Raw genomic sequence first — 18532 nt, 5'->3', positions numbered from 1 at the left:
GGCAGATGAATTTCATTTCTTTGTTGCTTCTCCTTTTCTCTCATAACGGTTTTTTCCCAGCAACCAGCACTCTAAAAATATTGTCCAGTTTGTGACAAGCTTTCCACATTTCTGAAAAAAAAGAAAAAAGAGAGAGAAGAAGACAAGGAAATAAATGCTATTTTCGTTTTCGAGAAGCCAGTTACATCCCTTTCCCGGAAACGATGGAAAGATAACTCGATCAACAACAATGGCCAACATTGAGGAAAAACTGTCGGAATACCATGTCGTGGACCAACCTGAACAACCTAGAGATGTCACTGATTGTGTTTCCTCTGATGACACCGACACCAAAGAAGGCGATATTGAACCAGGACACAATTCGGCAGATGATGACGTAAACCTCGAGAAGAGAAACGCGTTAGAAGAGGGTCATCAGTACCAGCACCCTCCCGTGGAAATTTTGTGCCCCAGAATTAATTGTCCAGAAAAAATTGTACGTATAATACAACTTATACAGAAACATGTCAGTCCTTTTGTCGCCATTATTACAGTACGTCAGTGTCACGTTATTGCGATATATGTTTTTTAACATCAGCAATGTCTTATTCGAACACACACACACACACACACACACACACGCGCGCGCGCGCGCACGCACGCACGCACGCACACACACACACACACACACACACACACACACACACACACACACACTCTCTCTCTCTCTCTCTCTCTCTCTCTCTCTCTCTCTCTCTGTCTTTCTCTTTCTCTCCCTCTCCCCCCACCCCCTCTCTCTCTATGGAGCGGCCGGAAGTATGGGGACTCATGCCAAATACCAAATGGAAAAGGTACATACATTTGCAATGAAGCGTTTTCTTGGTGTTCCATTACACTCATCAAACACTATAATATATGGCGAAACCGGCAGGTACCCATTGCATATTAGATCAATTCAATTGTAAAATGCATAAAATAGTGGTTCAAAGTAACAAGACTGCCAACATCACGATTGTGTAGACAAGCATACGAGATGCAGCTACTGCAAGAGGAGAAGGGCAAACAGAGCAAGTGTGTTTACAATTAATTGAGCAAAAATCTAACATGAAAATGATCAAGTGTGTTTACAATTAGAGAAAGAAAGAACACAAAAAAGATCTGCAGAAAAGAAAAAAGCACAGAAGAGATCAAAAACAGAAGAAAGAAATCAAACATACCAGCATCCAAAAAACAACTGAATAACAAATGGAGTGCATACATGTTCATTCACAATGACAAACCTTGATATAAAAAACAAACAAACACATGGAATGTCAACAGTCCAGTTTATCCCTGACCAACACAGAAAATGCTTCCAATTTTGCAAATGATAACTCATGGGTAATTATTTTATCATTGTGAAAAACACATCGTATGCACAATAAATTCCAGGTATATAAAAGTTAAGATTATTCTCTCATTCTATCATTTAAACACATACTATGATGTAGTTGGCAGTGGTTTTCCATTGTGTTAGCTCGCAACAAATGACGTACTCTTGTTGTGAAAGTTGATTTCACACAGTATATTATGCTAATCATATTATTGAAGAATATTATATCAAATTGCGTGTTTAGAAATTGAGAATGAAAGAGAACTTAAGAACCACTTGATATTTACAGTGGGTAATGTTTCTTTGTTTCAGCTTTTCTGTCTTGACTTCAGCAGTGAAATGAATGAAACATTCTTCCGCTCAAGAGTTGGGTAGGTGGAACACATTATCTATAATGTGTGGTTTGAACTTCGAGACAAAGATGTGTACTGACAGCACATTAAATGATTAAGTTGTACAGACTGACAGACAGACAGACTCACAATCATTTCTAACGAATGTGTTGTTGACAGATCAACACATGCTGAGGCAGATCTGAATGCACAAAAGCTGTAAAAATAAATAATTCATGCACATATGAAACTGAATATTCACCAATATAATACCATGAAACTGAATATTCACCATTATAATTTATAATACCCAGTCAATACTACAGAATAATGCCCAGTACTACTAGTCTGCAGTGTGTGTGTGTATGTGTGTGTGTATGTGTGTGTGTGTGTGTGTGTGTGTGTGTGTGTGTGTGTGTGTTTATGGAGAGGGGTGTGCATACAATTTAAGTTAGGGTATCAGTTCATTTAATGTTAATCTTTTTTTTCTTTTTTTTCTTTTTTTTGTGTGCAGAGATCAGCTGTCAGCTTTACGAGAAACGAAAAAAGCTCTGCGAATGTTCATAATGAACAAGTACAGAATCAACCCGAAGCATGAGTTTGCTCTGGCTGTGTTTCAGGAAGATGCAGTGTGGGTTAGTGTTGCAGTTTCATTCTTTAGCTCTCAGTCTCACTCTGGCCTGTTCTACCAACCATCCTTCTCTGTCTATTGTCATCCAGATATGATTTTGCCTGGTATATATACTTCACGCTTATTTCAGATAATATGAGCCTTGTTATTATCAAAATAAACTGAGAAAACAACAACAACAGAGGCAAAAATCTTTGTAGTTGCAGATCTGCATGGATGTATACTTTTGCTTTTGAAAACATTGATGACATTTCTGGTGTCAATGCTTTGTATATTGTGTGTGTGTGTGTGTGTGTGTGTGAGTTTGTTTTTATTGTCATCCACTTGAACATGATATGTGTGAGTTAATTTTAGTTGCTTGGTTATTTGAAAGTACTACTTCAGTTATCACTTCACTTTACAACTTGTGAACTACATTCATTTGAGAATGACAGACTGTCATGTTGTGCAGTTAGGAAACAGAGGGTATGACTTTATAAGATCTTGCACAGAGAAAACAAAACGCACAGAGCCTGAATTCTATGCAGACCAATCAGTTACAACTGAAGTATGAATTATGCAAGCAAGAGTTTCTTGAACAGTGTTCTTAGAACAATGCAGGAGAACCAGAAGAAATTACCAGCTGTAGTAATAGTTAAATCCATGCAGTGTTATCTGTTACAACTGAAGTGTAAATTATACAAGAATGAGTTTCAGGAATAGATTTACCTATAACTATTCCTGTTCTAAAAGTGAGATCATAAAATCAGAAGAAAATACCAACAGTAATGATAGTTGTTCATGTTTCATTTTCAGCAGTGACCTAAAACAGCAACAACAATAAAAACAACAAAGAAAAATGGAAGACCTAAAGTAATACTGACTTAGCACTGTTACATAGACTTGAAATCTCACACAAACACACACACACGCATGCACGCACGCACGCGCGCGCGCGCGCGCACACACACACACACACGTTCATGTGCACAACACACACATACACACAGAGTTCTATCCATTTTTTTTCTGTCAAAATTAACTCATAGTGAAAAGATGTTAAAGCAAGTGCTTTGTTCTTTCTTTCTGTTTTTCACAGTTGTTGACCCTCAGTTAAAATTCTTGTACACTTCAGGTGAAAGGGTTCTCTAAACCTAAAGACATACTCAACATTCTGGATGACCTGGTGTGTCAGCAATCATTCCCAGCAGGAGACTTTGACCTGACTCAGCTTTTTCACACACTGTGAGTTACAACTTTAGTCAGTATCCCTATTAATGTAAGGTTTGGACTAAACTGATATTTCACAAATTTTAAGTCTTTTAAGTTGTGTATAATGATATGCTCTGTGCTATGAATATGTCAGTTATCAGCTGTGGTAGTCTTTGCTGCTCATCATATCCGTACATCTGATTCTGTCTCTGCCTTTCGCTCTTCACTAAAAACAAAAACAAACTATATATAAGCACTCTCAGCTTCTTTCTTCTTCAACACCATCCTTGTCAGCTCACTTTGGATGAATGATGAATGAGGGGGTATGGGGGTGGGGGAATAGTGGTCATGGATGATTCATGTAATTTTTTAACTTTTTCTTTCATGTAAAGCTCCCTGAGGCCTCAGAGAGAAAGAGCCCTGTATAAATGTACATTATTGTTATTATTATTATATATGCATTAATGGTTAAAGGTCCCATAGCCTTTCAGAGCTATAGGGGCAGTAAATTCACATATACTGTATCTAGGGCTGGGCACAGGGAAGAGGACCCCAATCCCCTCCTTCCACTGTTGTAATTTTCCCTAGCCAAAAAAAGGTGCCCCTTCACACTAGACAGAGTGAAGGAAATCAGAGTAAATTGCCTTTCCCAAAGGACTCAGCATCATGCAGAAATGGGGTCTTAAACTCTGATCACATATGATCACTGGTTCAGACTGTGTTGGTTTCTGGACAAGGAACATGATTTTACCATTTTATCTTCAGAATGATAATAGAAATGATACTTCTATAGCACAAGAATGATAATAGAAATGATACTTCTATAGCACACTATCCAGAAATCTGCGCAAGATGCTTTACAAAACACTTTTTTTTTTACATAACACATTACATCAGTGTTATGTACACTCACCAAAATGTGACTAACAAACTACACACACACACACACACACACACACACACACACACACACACACACACACACACACACTCACACCCACACATTGCATGCATACATTTTAACATATATATATACTTACATAGCAGCTGCCCTCCACACATGTGCACATATAGGCACACACAAACACACACATACACAGACGTGCACACACACACACATGTGCACATGCAATCAGTCAAACATATGAACAAACGCAAATACACATTTATACACTGCAAATGGCTCTGGCAGTGTTACTCTGAATTCGTTGAAGTTTGTCCAACAGATTTTTTGGCAGATAAGACTGGCCAAAAGAAAATTGCAGTAATCCAATTTTGAGAGAACAAAAGCACATTTAAGTGTTTTGGTTGCATCAGTTGAGAGTGTCTTGAATAAATATTTTTCTTTCTCATCACAGTGTGTTCTGATTCATAGCAAGTGTTGAGCAGTAGGATATACTCAAACTGTTGGTTATGTGTTCAAGTGTATACATGTGTGCATGTGTGTGTATGTGTGTGTGTTTTCTTTCTTTCTTTCTTTAGTTTAACGTCTTTTCACTGGTAAGTGATATCAGACGGTGTGTGTGTGTGTGTGTTTGTGTGTGGTGCTTGTGTGTATGTATACATGTGTGTGCATGTGTTTCTGTGCTCGTTTATGTGTTCAGATTAATTTGTTGTATCCTGTAATTAGTGGGTTATTTTTCTCTCAGATACCCCCAGCTAAATGTCAGTGTTATTCTTCACCTTTGCATTTGTTTTACTGAAATGACTCTAAGCATTGTTTGTTTGGAATTTTTGTTCCAACAGTCAGGAGAACCTGACATTGCCAGAAATAGTGGGTGATGTCCGCTTTGTTCCTCCTCCCTACGTTGTGCGAGTTCTCTTCATCTATGGACGATCACAGCGTATCCCTCTCTTCACAGATAAAGAGGTTGGCTGGATATTTAACAGAGTTTTTTGTTGTTTATTTTTTATGCCCCAGAATTTTGGGACATTTTGTTTTTCTATATTTCGATGATGATGAATGGTGATGGGGTGATAACAATGCTGCTTTGGGTGTTCATTTAGGTTTTGAACTTCTTGACAAGGCTGTACTCTGAAAGTACACCAATGTGTCAGTGAGGCTGAGAGATACAGACACCTGCAGTGTTGGTCAGGAAATTTGAGCAGCACTCCCAAGATGCATCATGAAGTGGGCAACCCTGGACCGTGCGGTCCCAGTCTGCCCTTTAGAGCCCACAGCACTCACAACTTTAGGAAGGAGCTGTCCACAGGCTGAAGACAGCCACCTGATGGGGCTTGAACCTGTGTCATCCCTGTTGTCACTCTCTGACATTAAGAGTATTCAACAGTTAGTGGTGATTATAATGATAAATACGGACTGATGCTCACACCTCCCAGACAGACAGTTTGTGGTCTTTAAAAGTTTTGCATACATATAAATGTACATGCATTCAAGTATGACATGCCATGCTCAAACAAACATGTTCACACACAAACATGCTAAAAACATGTGTACATGCACACACACAGCCAGCAGAAGTTCAAGAAGCACATGGTGGGAAGGGGCGTGGTTTGAGAGAATCTTTAAACTCAACCGGGGAATCATTGTGATGGATGGAGAAGGTTGACATGTTTTATAGTTTCCCAGACAAATGTTTGATAGTAGACTCATTTTGTATTATGCAAAGTGCTATGAATATTTGGCCATTGATACGTATTTCACTGTCTGTGTTTGGTGAATGATATGACTATCAGTTTAAGAATTTCATGGAATATATGAATGATTGATTTGTTAAATTGTTTTTGAGAAGTTCAGTGAATATGATTATTTGCAGGTGATACTCTTTTTCATTTTTTATTCATCTGTTCATTTTGAATACACAAACACTGGATATTACAAGACTTTCACAGACATTATAATAGACAGAAACAAACACAAACTTGCATGCATGCAAACATTCTTGATATACTATGTTATTTGAGTACCATTAAAAACACAACAACAACAGAAAATTTCTCAAGAAATCTTACTTTAAAAAATATGTGTCCATGCACACTTACCTTCTTCCTTGCAGATACACACAAATGTGTGCATGCACACACATAATTTACATATGCCAGCAAAATATCCACACACACTCATACATATGTGATGAGAAAATAGCATAACAGTCTGCACTGAACATAGGAAGTAGACTGCTTATGTGTAGCTGCATTTTTATTATACCATTGCTTTCACCCCCTTTTCTCCCAACAACCACCACCCCATTCAAACCTCCCAGTAGAACCACTAACTATGTGATGGACATCTCTGCATGTAGAAGTAAATACATGTAATATGATTTATAAACAAATGGAATGTATGAAGAATATAGCTGACAAGTAGAAAAAGGCATGAGGATGAGGCATGTGGTGGAGAAGAGAAGATGGATGAACAGTGCACAAAAAAACCCAAAACAAAACAAAAAGCGAGAGGGGGACTGCATGCACAGAGGTGCCTATTACGGACAGCGTTTAGAATGTATATAAATGATTAATAGTACATTTCTAAAGCACTTTCAAACCTCTCAAAAGGCATAACAGTAACATGTCAGTCAGTATTCACTGCATTCTGCTGAGCACATACTTACGACAAGGTGACATACAATCACAATGTAAAAAGGTGTTTGTTTTAGAGAGTGTCGTTCGATTCTAACAGAAGAGAGAGGGGAGTTATGCAGGGGGATATAGGATCAACTAATGATGCACTCACTCACTCTCTCCTCACATCAATAGCAGGGCCACATGGAGTGGTTTTTATAGAGTGTTTACTTTACAATACAGCACACACACTAAGCAGTTCACCCTACTTAGAAAAAGCATCACACACTAAGGCAGCACACACTGCCTACTTCAAGTACTTCCTACAAGCAGCGCACAGTAACAAGATCATCCTACACCTAAAGCAGCACCTATAAGCAGCACACCTGGAACACAAACACACAACCAAAACCCAGGTCAGATAAAATCTCAAATATCTGGACATCACTGACATAAAAGGCCTATACCCTCTCAGCACCTTTCATCACATGTCCACCAGTATGCACTCCTCTCACACATAAATCTAGGTGAGGAAATACAAGCTTCATCAAGCTTACCTGCCACCAGCAGTGACATACCAATTACCATACTGTGTACAAAACATATCACTGACCAATACAACCCTGTGTTCCAACTCATGTTACCCATCATTCAATTAAACTGTGTGTTACCATTACCAAACAAATCTCCTCTTTGCCTTCACAAAGTGTCCCACTGACACAAGTACATGTGTGGAAATCATTACTCCCAACATACCTCTGGTAAACAGCAATATGCAACCATATAGCACTGACCCTCAGTGCTCTCATTGTTAATCAACTCATTAATCACATTACAATGTTCCTTCCCACTTTGTCTGAACAAAGTAAACTACTGACACACAGCACAACTCCTACACATGTTACCACAACTACCAACAATCAAACATGTGTTCCACAACACTTGCTGTTACCCCCATGTGCACACACATGAAAAACCCTCAACACACACTGACAATGTGTTAGCCTATAGATCTGTTCAGTTTACACTGAACCAACACCACCTACTATACAAAACAAGTAAGTAATACATCAAAAATACAGAACAAGATATCTGTAACCAAATAGAAGGGGGGTGTGGGGGGGGGGGGGACTCAAAAGATTTAGGCCAGTACTTCTCTCAGTGGGTAACTCTCACACATTAACCCCTTTTCTTTCCACAAGCCACAAGATCAACTTAAACTGGCTGTTCACTGACACAAACATAGTTTCCCAACACAACATAAAACCATTACAAGTTGTGTACTCACAGCCCAACAGGGATTTCCTTGTTCCTCACATCACTGATCAGTCAGTCACCCTGTGTCAATCAGTTCTTCTGGGAGACAGCTCAGAACTGGCTGTGCCGACTTGTTTTATCCCTTCCCACAACATACTGTGTATACTAATGCGAGCTACAACACTCACTCCCCCAACTAAGCTGAACTGAAATAACCAATCTTTGCTTGCCCTAGTGACGCTATGTGAATGACTGACAGATTCACTGCGTAATCCCAATTCGTCCAATTCAACAGATTGATTTGATTCGCTACATTTCATTCCACTTGTTTCTACAACATTCTGTGTTGACAGGTTCACCCGTTTACGTCACAAAGAAAATGGGGAGACGGGACAATACAACTCTGGGCATGTTAGCCGGCTTGATCAAAGTTCACATTAGCATAAATTCTCCCTAGCTTATGTTCCGAAGTCCCGCCATCTACGTCAGTTGCGTTCGTGGAGGGGAGATGGGGAATGACTTGAAAGACGGGCCGCCACACGGGATGTTCTGCTCAGCACGGGGATCGCGGCAGACATCATGTAACTGCACGTGTTCCTATAGCTGGGGCGGGTGACGCCGCATCGCTGACCAAAGAGGGCCGACTAGGGAGTAGGGGTGAGGAGGGAGGGTGGCGCGGGTGTCGGCGCAACCTCAAAGACTGGGCTTTGGACGGAGCGGGAAGGGAGATAAGAAGGAGGGGTGGGGAGGGGGAGGGGACAGAGTGTGGGTGGTGGGGGTGACACTGCTGGCACACTATAACACCAACAAGATAATTTATACTGTAGCATTATTGATGCAGCATGGTATGTAATAAATCAGACGAATGATGATGAGAAAGGAAAAAAGACACATGACTTAAAGCATGTACTGTTGTCAACAGATGCATCACCAGCTGGAAGCCTCTCCTTACTTCTTTCTGGACGTACTGTATGTGCACGAGCCACCTTCCGAGGACAACAAATGTGAGGTATGACATTTAATTAAAAAAGAATGTGAGGTATGATGTTACACTTGCATCGCTTGTCTCTTATCTCCAGACAGGCGATGTACCTAACAATTAACCCTTCTCTCTGTCTGTCATTGATAATATTTTTAAAGACAAGAGACACAACTACCATAAGGGATTATTTCATTAGTAGGAAGCTTAGGTGGTGTTTCCTTCATATGTTGAAGTGGAACAGGCACTTGTCTTCGAAGTGACTCAGCAGCTGTGCAGGGTCTCTTTTTGTGTTTCCATCTGGTTATCTGATATTGGTAGCTCTCTTGGCACTAGGACTGCAGCAGATGAATCTGAGTTTGACTGTGTATGATGGATTTGGGTTAAGCAACATGGGGGTAATGCCACTGAATTTACATATATGTGTATTTACACACACACACACACACAGAGCCCTTCAAACCTGAATAGTGGAAAAATTGTTAAAAGCCATCAACACAGTCCCTGAGAAAACAGCCCTGATTGGAACAAAGCTGCAGATACCGTTTCTTCCTGGACTGTTTAGCAGGTTCCCCATACTTGTGACATCATGTCTGTAATGATGAGTGCCATGCACTTTATTTGCTGATTAAATGAAATAATTATTTACATGATCAGATGTGATAATCAGTGTGTGTGTGTGTGTGTGTGTGTGGTTGTACAGTTTGTACTCTGAATGACTGAATATTGCTTTGAGATGTTTGAAAGTGCTGTATGAATGTATTGTTACGATTATGATTATGATCAATGAGGCCAGGAAACGATATGATTAACAAATAGTAAAGGGTGGTAACTCTCCATTACACAAGGTACACAACTTCAAGTCAGTGATGCTTACGCTACCGATTCAGCTAGCACACAGGTAAATAAAAGGTACATTGGAACAAACCCAGACACTTCCTCAAAAAGGAAGCGCCGGGCCTGTCCTTATATCCATCATTTGACATGTGCACACAGCAGCAAAGACAGAAGAAATGTGCAAACACAAATTAGCTTTTATTCAAGACTGGCATAGCCTCTTTAATCCTGAATAAGCTACACAGAACATGTGGACAATACAGAACAAATACATGGTTGCCTCGGTAGTTTATCCACTGGAAATTATACAAATAATGAGGCCAGGAAACGATATGATTAACAAATAGTAAAGGGTGGTAACTGTGTCGTTTACATCATCAGCTGCAGGTAACACTGTTACAGCTCTACACAGAGAGGCAATGTGGCCCATTTGTTTAGGCATTGGACATCTGATACAATGTTCTCCAGTGATCAGTGTTTGAGGCCTTGATTTGGCATAGTGTTGAGTCTTTGGGAATGGCATTTTACTCCAGTTTTCCTCAGTCCACCAAGGTGTGAACAGGTACTTTGGTTTAGGGAGGCTAAAACGGTAAAAGGAGAGGACTGGGCCCTGCCTCCCAGCGCAGAGCCCTAGACACAGTGCATCTGAATTCACTGGCCACATGGCCATGAAAGACTGTACCATGGGGCCTTTGACTTTTAACCTGTATGCTTTCCACATCATGTAATGATGAGTGCCATGCACTTTGCTGACTGGATAAAATTAATGAGATAATCATTTACATGATCAGATGTGATCATTGTTTAACCCTTTCGCTGCCAGGAAAATAAGATTTAAGTGAAATCTATTTGCCAGGGTTTTTTTCCACAAAAAACGGGTATAAATTTTCCAAAAATTCTGTGCTCTTTGTTTTTGGAGAAAGACCCATAAAAGTATATATTTTCTGAAAGGTAAATGAATAAAGAATACAAAACACATGCTATTTTCCCATTTTATATATTTTTAGTGACATGCTGTTGTTTTGAAATCAGTGTATTGTTTTTTGTCACATTTTCAACTTGTTCATTACAAACATTAGTCAGGTAATTTACACAAAAACATCATATTTTCTGGACAAATGGATATCTGCAAACACAAAATCATACTAGAACAACCACAATATATATATATTTTTTTTAAGAGATAGATACACAATACATTGTGACTTCTCCAAGTGATAAGATGGATGTGAGGCCACGCCCCCTCAGTCTCCACCCCCCCTCCTCCTCACCCCTCTCACACGGTCACTTGATTCAGTTCTCATCAGACCGCATTGGCTGCGTGCCAAGAATATCGCTCTGCTGCTAATTCGGTCATCTGTCGTCTGCTAACATCTGTACAGCCGGCATCACTCACTGACAGTCGCATCTTGGCCACTCTCTTGATTACTCCCTTTATTTTCTATCAAATGTTCATCTCTATCTTCTCCTTCGAATTTACGCTTCAATTCCTTCTGAGCATCAGCTAAAGAAAGAAATCATGGTTGATTTAGTTCGTCACGTTCGCATGTCTTGAGCACGGCCTCAGTCTGACATTTTGTTGAGCGAGCGAGGAGAGAAGTCAGGCAAACACTTGGACAGTGACCCAACCAAAACGTTCAAATAAAGGACTGGTTCATGACGTAGATGGGGTTTCTAGCTATGAATAGAATCTAGAGAGATTCCCCAGGCTAAAGCTACCACTATTTTTGCCAAGGAAGTGAATGCAAACCAGGGAAAAGTCAGAATATTTCGATGACGAGTTATCTCGTCATGCAGGCAGCGAAGCGTACATGCTTGCCATGACGAGTTATCTCATCATGCAGGCAGCCTAGAGGTTAAATGATCAGTACCAGTGACACTGATTACCACACTATGTCTCGTGCCATTTTCATTGGCTGCATCATCTGACTTAGATTCAAGCCCTCAGCTTCTTTTTTTTGTCATTTACATAATCACCTTCCCATGCTGAGCCCTAGACTCAATGAATACAAACTGACTGCTCCTATGGCTGTAAACAAGCTTTGGGAACTTTTAACCTTTAACCCGTCAGTCACAACAGTACTTGTAAAGGAACAGTATCAGTATCAGTATCAGTAGCTCAAGGAGGCGTCACTGCGTTCGAACAAATCCATATACGCTACACCACATCTGCCAAGCAGATGCCTGACCAGCAGCGTAACCCAACGCGCTTAGTCAGGCCTTGAGGGAAAAAAAAAAAAAAAAAAAAAAGAAGAAAAAAAAAAATATATATATAAGCGTACATACATAAATAAATAAATAATAATTATGATGAAGAAAAAAAAAGGTAGTAGTAATGAAAATAATGATAAAATAATAATAATAATAAATAAATAATTAAATAAATAAGACAACAATGATGATAAATAAGCAAATAAATATAAAACATGAAGACACACATTCACACATACACCCACACATGCATAACAGATATGCCCCCAAAACGCAGTTTCATAGATATGAAAGCACAGTCAAATACATATAAACGTACATGAGCTCCAACACACACACACACACACACACACACACACACACACACACACCACAAATTTCCCTGCACCTCCTCTATCCCCTCCTCCACACACTCGGAGTTTCTAGTCTATGTATCGCAGCTTCCACGGCACACACACACACACACACACAAACACGCACACGCACACACACACACACTCACACACACAGATGAACACTTACTTGTACAAGCACACACACACACGCCCATATCTCCCACCCCCAACCCCACACACATATATACAAAGATATATATATAATATATACGTTCCAATATCCTGATGCTCCCACAGTGTAGGCATGCATACACTCACATACCTCATCCTCTATCTCACCTCCTCCCTGCACCCCCACCTCCCCCTCACACACACACAACACACACACACACACACACACACACATGCACAGAACTCTCCTGACACTTGTGTACACTTACACTCTCACGCATGCACAAACGCACTCAAAAACACAGACCCACACATTCACACAAACACACACATACACACACGCACAGAGGCTGCCACTGATTGGCCGCAAGAGGGATGGGAAAAGATCTCTGATGCCAAGAATGTGGCGTCTAGTGTGTTGCTCAGTCTACTGTATTTGGAAAAGCCCACAGAGACTCTGTTCCGTTTTGAAGAAATTTGCGCAGTGTTGGTTTGGAAATGATGCCGTTATTTGTTTGATTTGCAAAGCATCGTGCTCTACCTTTCATGTTAGACTTACGGCCGCTCCCGCTCTCTGCTTTTATTTCTTTGAGGCGATTGATGGTGTGATGGCCTTGTACCTGTTCTTTTTGATATTCTTTGACTTTTCTGAGGATTTCCGATTTTCCTAGATGTAGGCCGCTCGTTGGTGTTGCGTTACCAGCAAGTCTGTCAGCTCGCTCATTTCCCTTAACTCCTGCATGTCCCAGGCAGTATGACCATGTGAGTTTTTTTATCTGAAAGTTGCTCATTGCCTTATGCCACTCTGGGCTTCCCATTCCGTTTTCAATTTTCTGTATGAGGTTCATTGAGTCTGTTAGAATCATGGCATGTTGGTTTCCGGGCGTATGGATGGACGATAGCCACTGGAGGGCATGTGTCACAGCTTCAACTTCCATCGTTAGGCTGGAGGTTGTGACTTTGTAGGCAGCATTCTCTTCCCTAACTGTTTTTCCATTTTGTTTCGCAGTGAATCCCCAACCGGATTGGTCTTTGGTGACTGAGCCATCTGTGTATATGATGATGGCCTCTTCTTTACTGTTTTCTTCTATGAGTAGCTTCACTTCCGCATCAGTTTTGCCCTCTGGCCATTCCCGACAATGTCTTCCTAGAGTGGGTGAAATGGCTGTGTTGAATAGATGGTTGAGGTTTTCGGGGTTTTTCTCCCATTCTTTTGTTTCTTTCAGGTCTTGTAGTCGGCATACTAGCTGGATTGTGTCTTCTGCTTGCCCCATCCATGATCTTCCTCACCCTAGACGGCTGCCTTTTGGTTCTTTGACTGCGTCATGCAGTGGGTTTTGAGGGTTTTCTAATGCTTTGAAGTAGGTCTTGACCTGTTCTAACTTGTTTCTGGCCTGCACTGAAGGAAGGTCAAGCAGGTATCGCATGGTTTCTGTGGGCGTGTCTTTTGTTGTTCCAAGGATCAGCCTCATATAGATCATAGCTTCATTTTGTACTCTTTCTAATTTTAGGAGGTTGCTTTGAGACGGTGTTGTTAGCCCAAGTCCATAGTCGATCACACTGAGGACGAGTGATTGGTATAGCAGGAAGAGGTGGTGTTGTTCAATACCTTTGGTTGCCATTGCCTTTAAGACTGAAAGGCCTTTTTTGCATTTGAGAACAGTATTTTCCGTATGTTTTCTGAAGGTCAGCATCCTGTCGAAGTGTATTCCTAGGTAGCGTAGGCATTCAGTTTTCTCGATCTGAATCCCATCGAATGACACAGAAGGTGGTGCTTTGCTCGCGGTTCTGTTGTTCAGGGTGCACAGCAACGTTTGGGCTTTCGCTGGATTGATGGAAGATCCTGTGTCTTTGCACCATTGAGCAATATTGTTTAGTTGTTTCTGGACGGCTTTGGTTCTTTCCTGAGCATCTTTCGAAGTTTTGAAGACCAGGCCATCATCCGCAAGAGTAAGCACCCGAGCTATTCCATTGTTGTTTAAGTCTGCAAGGCCCTTCGTGTAGACATTGTAGAGGACAGGAGAGAGCGGAGACCCTTGTGGCAGTCCCATGGATAGTTTAGAAGGTGCAGACATCCAATCTCCGAGGCGTAGGACGACGGTTCTTTCCTGAAGCGCTGCTGCTATCCATCTTGTCAGTGTCAAACTTACTCCATACCTTAGTAGCAGCTCCATGAGCTGTGCAAACTGGACTTTATTGTAGGCATCTTCAAGGTCGATTGCTACTGCTAGTGTTTCTTCTTTCCTTTGAAATCCTTCATACACCTCATATGCAAAAGCAGCTGCATTTTCCCATGTGGACTTGCCTGTTCTGTAACCACCTTGATTTGAAGGGAGAATGTGCCTGTGTTCAAGATCCCTTGCAAGTTTCCTGGCTATCATGCGTTCCATGAGCTTTCCAGCGATGTTTTGCATGGTTAGGATCCGGTAGCCGCTTACCTGATGATGGTCCTTTCCTGGTTTTGGTATGGGTTTCTTGCATTTAGCTATTGCTTCATTTAGATCATCTATTGTCAAGTCATCATCAGGTCCAGTCTGCATAAGGGTTTGGTTTAACTCCTCAACATATTTCTTTTTCTCATCTAAGTTTCTTTGATCACTCTGTTGTATGAAACGTTTGAGCAGGGCGGATCCTTTTTCTTCGTCTTAAGCTTGGTTCCGTCAGTGTCTACCATGTCTGGGGTTGTTGTTGTGCACGTTTTCCCTTCCATGCGACGATAAAATTGCCAGAACTCTGTCAATGTTGAGTCATAACTGAGTGCCTCGCAAAACTGTTTCCACTTGTCATTTTTGGCCTCTTGAGCAATGGTTTCAAACTGTTTAGTTTTTTCTTTCATTTTTGTTTCAATATCTTTGTCTGGAGATGGTTTTGTTCTTTCTTTTTGCCAAAGTTTGACAGCCGCATGTTTTTCTATCCAGGCTCTCTCTGTGTCGGTATTCCACCATGGGGGCTGAATAGTTTGCATCCTGTTCAGTGCCGTTCTTTTGTTCCTTCTGCATCTTAATTTTTCTATGACGGTTGTCTCTTTGGTTTCATACTGAAATGGATCACGCGGTTTCATGCAGCGTTTGTCTGACAGTTTCTGTAGACTGAAAACTACCGGGAGGTGGTCACTGCCTTGGTGTGGAAGCGTCTCTGCATTCATTTCTGCTCTGAATTTTGGAGATGTTAGAGCGATGTCGATCACACTGTCACTGTCCCCTTGTCTTGTTCCAAAGCGAGTTGGGGATGTGGTTGTTAATGGGCTAAGAAGAATTTCCCCTATCATTCCTTCAAGTGCGAGTCCTTGTGGGTTGGTGTTCCGCTGGTCCCATAGCTTGGATCTTGCATTGAGGTCTCCACAGATAATGACGGAGTCTCCAAGTTCGTTCTCTATTTCCTCTAAAAAGGCCCAATCCTCTTTTGTTGTGCAGGTTCCTGGGTGAACATAGGAATTGATGAGCATGATGCTTTTGTGAATTCCGTCAGGTTTTTCGAGACGCACCCCCACTAGTTCACATGAGTTGCTACACCATTTCTCTAGATTTATGGTGGAAACTTTGTTTTTTAGGTTTTTGTTCAGTATGATTGCTACTCCTCTTCCTTCATTCCTTTGAAAGACTGTGAAATTCTCAAAATGTATTGGTCTGTCTGCACTTGTCCTGGTCTCTTGGAGACATAAAATGTCAAAATCATATGCCAATTTCTCAATTGTTGAGATTCTCATTCTCGCGCTGGAACAGTTCCAACTGCCGATTCTAAAGAATTTCTTTGACAGTCGCTCTGCTTTTGTCATTCTCCTACCTAAGCACAATCTTTTCAAAGGAACAGGTGGTATCCAGTAATCAGTGTCAGTGACAACAGTACTCTAAAAGGATTGGGTGGTAATGAGACCTCCAATCTGTAACGTGTCAGCCACAACAGTACTTGGAGTGAAATGGTGGCCAAGTGGTAATACATTTGCCAAGGAAGCGATAGGATGTGAAGGTGCAGGATTGAAATCCGTATTTGTAAGAGTTTTTCCCCCTCCACTAGACCTTGAGTGATGGTCTGACACTGTGACTCAGATGAAATGATAAACTGAGGTTTTGTGTGCAGCATTCACTAGGCACATGCAAGAGAATCCACAGCAGCAAAAGGAATATCCATTACAACTCCCCCCCCCTCCACACACCCCCGCCCTGCCCCCTCCCAAAAAAAGAAAAATCTGCAAACCACTCTGATATTCATGTGTGTGTGTGCATGTATGTGCGTGACCAAACACAGGAATCAAACAATGAGCGCCTAAAGGCAGCTGTAAGTTGGCTGTGCCCAGGTAGGCAGCCTGTTGTGCTAATGATTCTGTGTTTGTAAAGCACTTAGGGTTTAGTCTCTGGCTGAAGATAGGTGTTACATAAGTATCCATAATAATGATAATAACAATAATAACAATATCTGGTAATTAGTCCTCCACATGAGCAGTACATGTGTTTCAGGAAATCTTCAACCGACTGTGTGAGCTGGACCACAAGGGTCTGTCGTACATCCTGGAGGCAGCCAGTTTGACACGGCTGTTTGACAGCGTGGCCACCCTCCTGGCCCACCCCCTGCAGAGACCACTGCAGCGTCAGGCTGACTACCACCTGGCCACCACACCCCCTGACGATCAGCTGGTCTGATGGAACCCTTGATATAGGTGGTTTTTATTTACTGACAGGGCTCTGGGATTGATTTCTGCAGACTGATCTGTATATGTGTGAAGGGGCAGTGTGTGTGGATTAGATATGTTTCCATGACCAGCCGCCATGGTCAAGTGGTCAGCACATGGACTACCAACTGAGAGGACGTGGGTTTGAGTTAATGGCAGGTTTTTTTTTGGCCCTTGGCCAGTTCCTACTCAGAGTTGAGTGTGCTGTGGACTCACTTGGGAAGACTGGGATCACAGTCAAGGGTCATCCACTTTATGGATGGGTCTTTGGGGGTGTTATTCAAATTTCCTGACCGACACTGCAGTAATATGTATCTCTCAGTCTGGGCACATAATGAGAGTACAGCATAGCCAAGTCATCACAAACCTAATGGACCTTCACAGCAGCATTTTCTTCACATCATCATGTATCATCACTAAAATATGGAAAACGGAATGTCCCAGATTCTGGTAAAACAAAAAAAAAGATAATGTTTTCGTGTATGTGTGAGAAATTGTGAATGGATGAGATATTTGTTTCTTTTTGACTTAAATATCTACACAAGGAGGAGAGTTGTGTGTGGTTTAGAGTTCTGTCTGCAAGTGATGTGTTTATGTATGAAGGAGCATTGTGTATTGGTAAGGCTACGTTCACATTAAGTCCAGCCAGTAGCTGACAGCCAGTTGCTGTCAGCCCGACACAGCAACACAGACACAGCCAGTTGCCGTCAGCCTGACACAGCAACACAGACACAGCCAGTTGCCGTCGGCTAGAAAAAGTACAGCGCTCTCCAGATAATAGTAATAATAATGGACATTTGTTGAGCGCTTTCCTCCCTTAAAGAGAGCTCAAAGCGTTTTACAATAAACATCAAACACACACATGCATGTGCGCGCAATAACTCAGAAAAGAAAGAAGAAGAAAAATAATGATTTAGCGCACAATAATATAAAACAAATTCAGAGACTGCACATATTACATAATCACACACACACTAAACACACACACACAAACACACAACGAGAGAGAGAGAAAGAGTTTGCATAGCTTATAACTGAAAAGGTATGGA

General features: G+C 41.3%; 1 protein-coding gene across 1 annotated transcript; it reads left to right on the top strand.

Annotated features, from left to right (window-relative positions):
- Positions 1-219: 219 nt before the first annotated feature.
- LOC143279991 (BRISC and BRCA1-A complex member 1-like) lies at positions 220-17466 on the top strand. Its single transcript, XM_076584397.1, has 7 exons — positions 220-475; positions 1664-1722; positions 2198-2318; positions 3429-3538; positions 5252-5375; positions 9207-9293; positions 17272-17466. The coding sequence occupies exons 1-7, from the start codon at positions 230-232 to the stop codon at positions 17452-17454; spliced, it is 930 nt and encodes a 309-aa protein (XP_076440512.1). The 5' UTR covers positions 220-229; the 3' UTR covers positions 17455-17466.
- Positions 17467-18532: the final 1066 nt, after the last annotated feature.

Source organism: Babylonia areolata, chromosome 3 (assembly GCF_041734735.1).
Source record: "Babylonia areolata isolate BAREFJ2019XMU chromosome 3, ASM4173473v1, whole genome shotgun sequence".
Lineage (NCBI taxonomy): Eukaryota > Metazoa > Mollusca > Gastropoda > Neogastropoda > Buccinidae > Babylonia > Babylonia areolata.
This window is presented reverse-complemented; position numbering and strand designations above follow the sequence as displayed.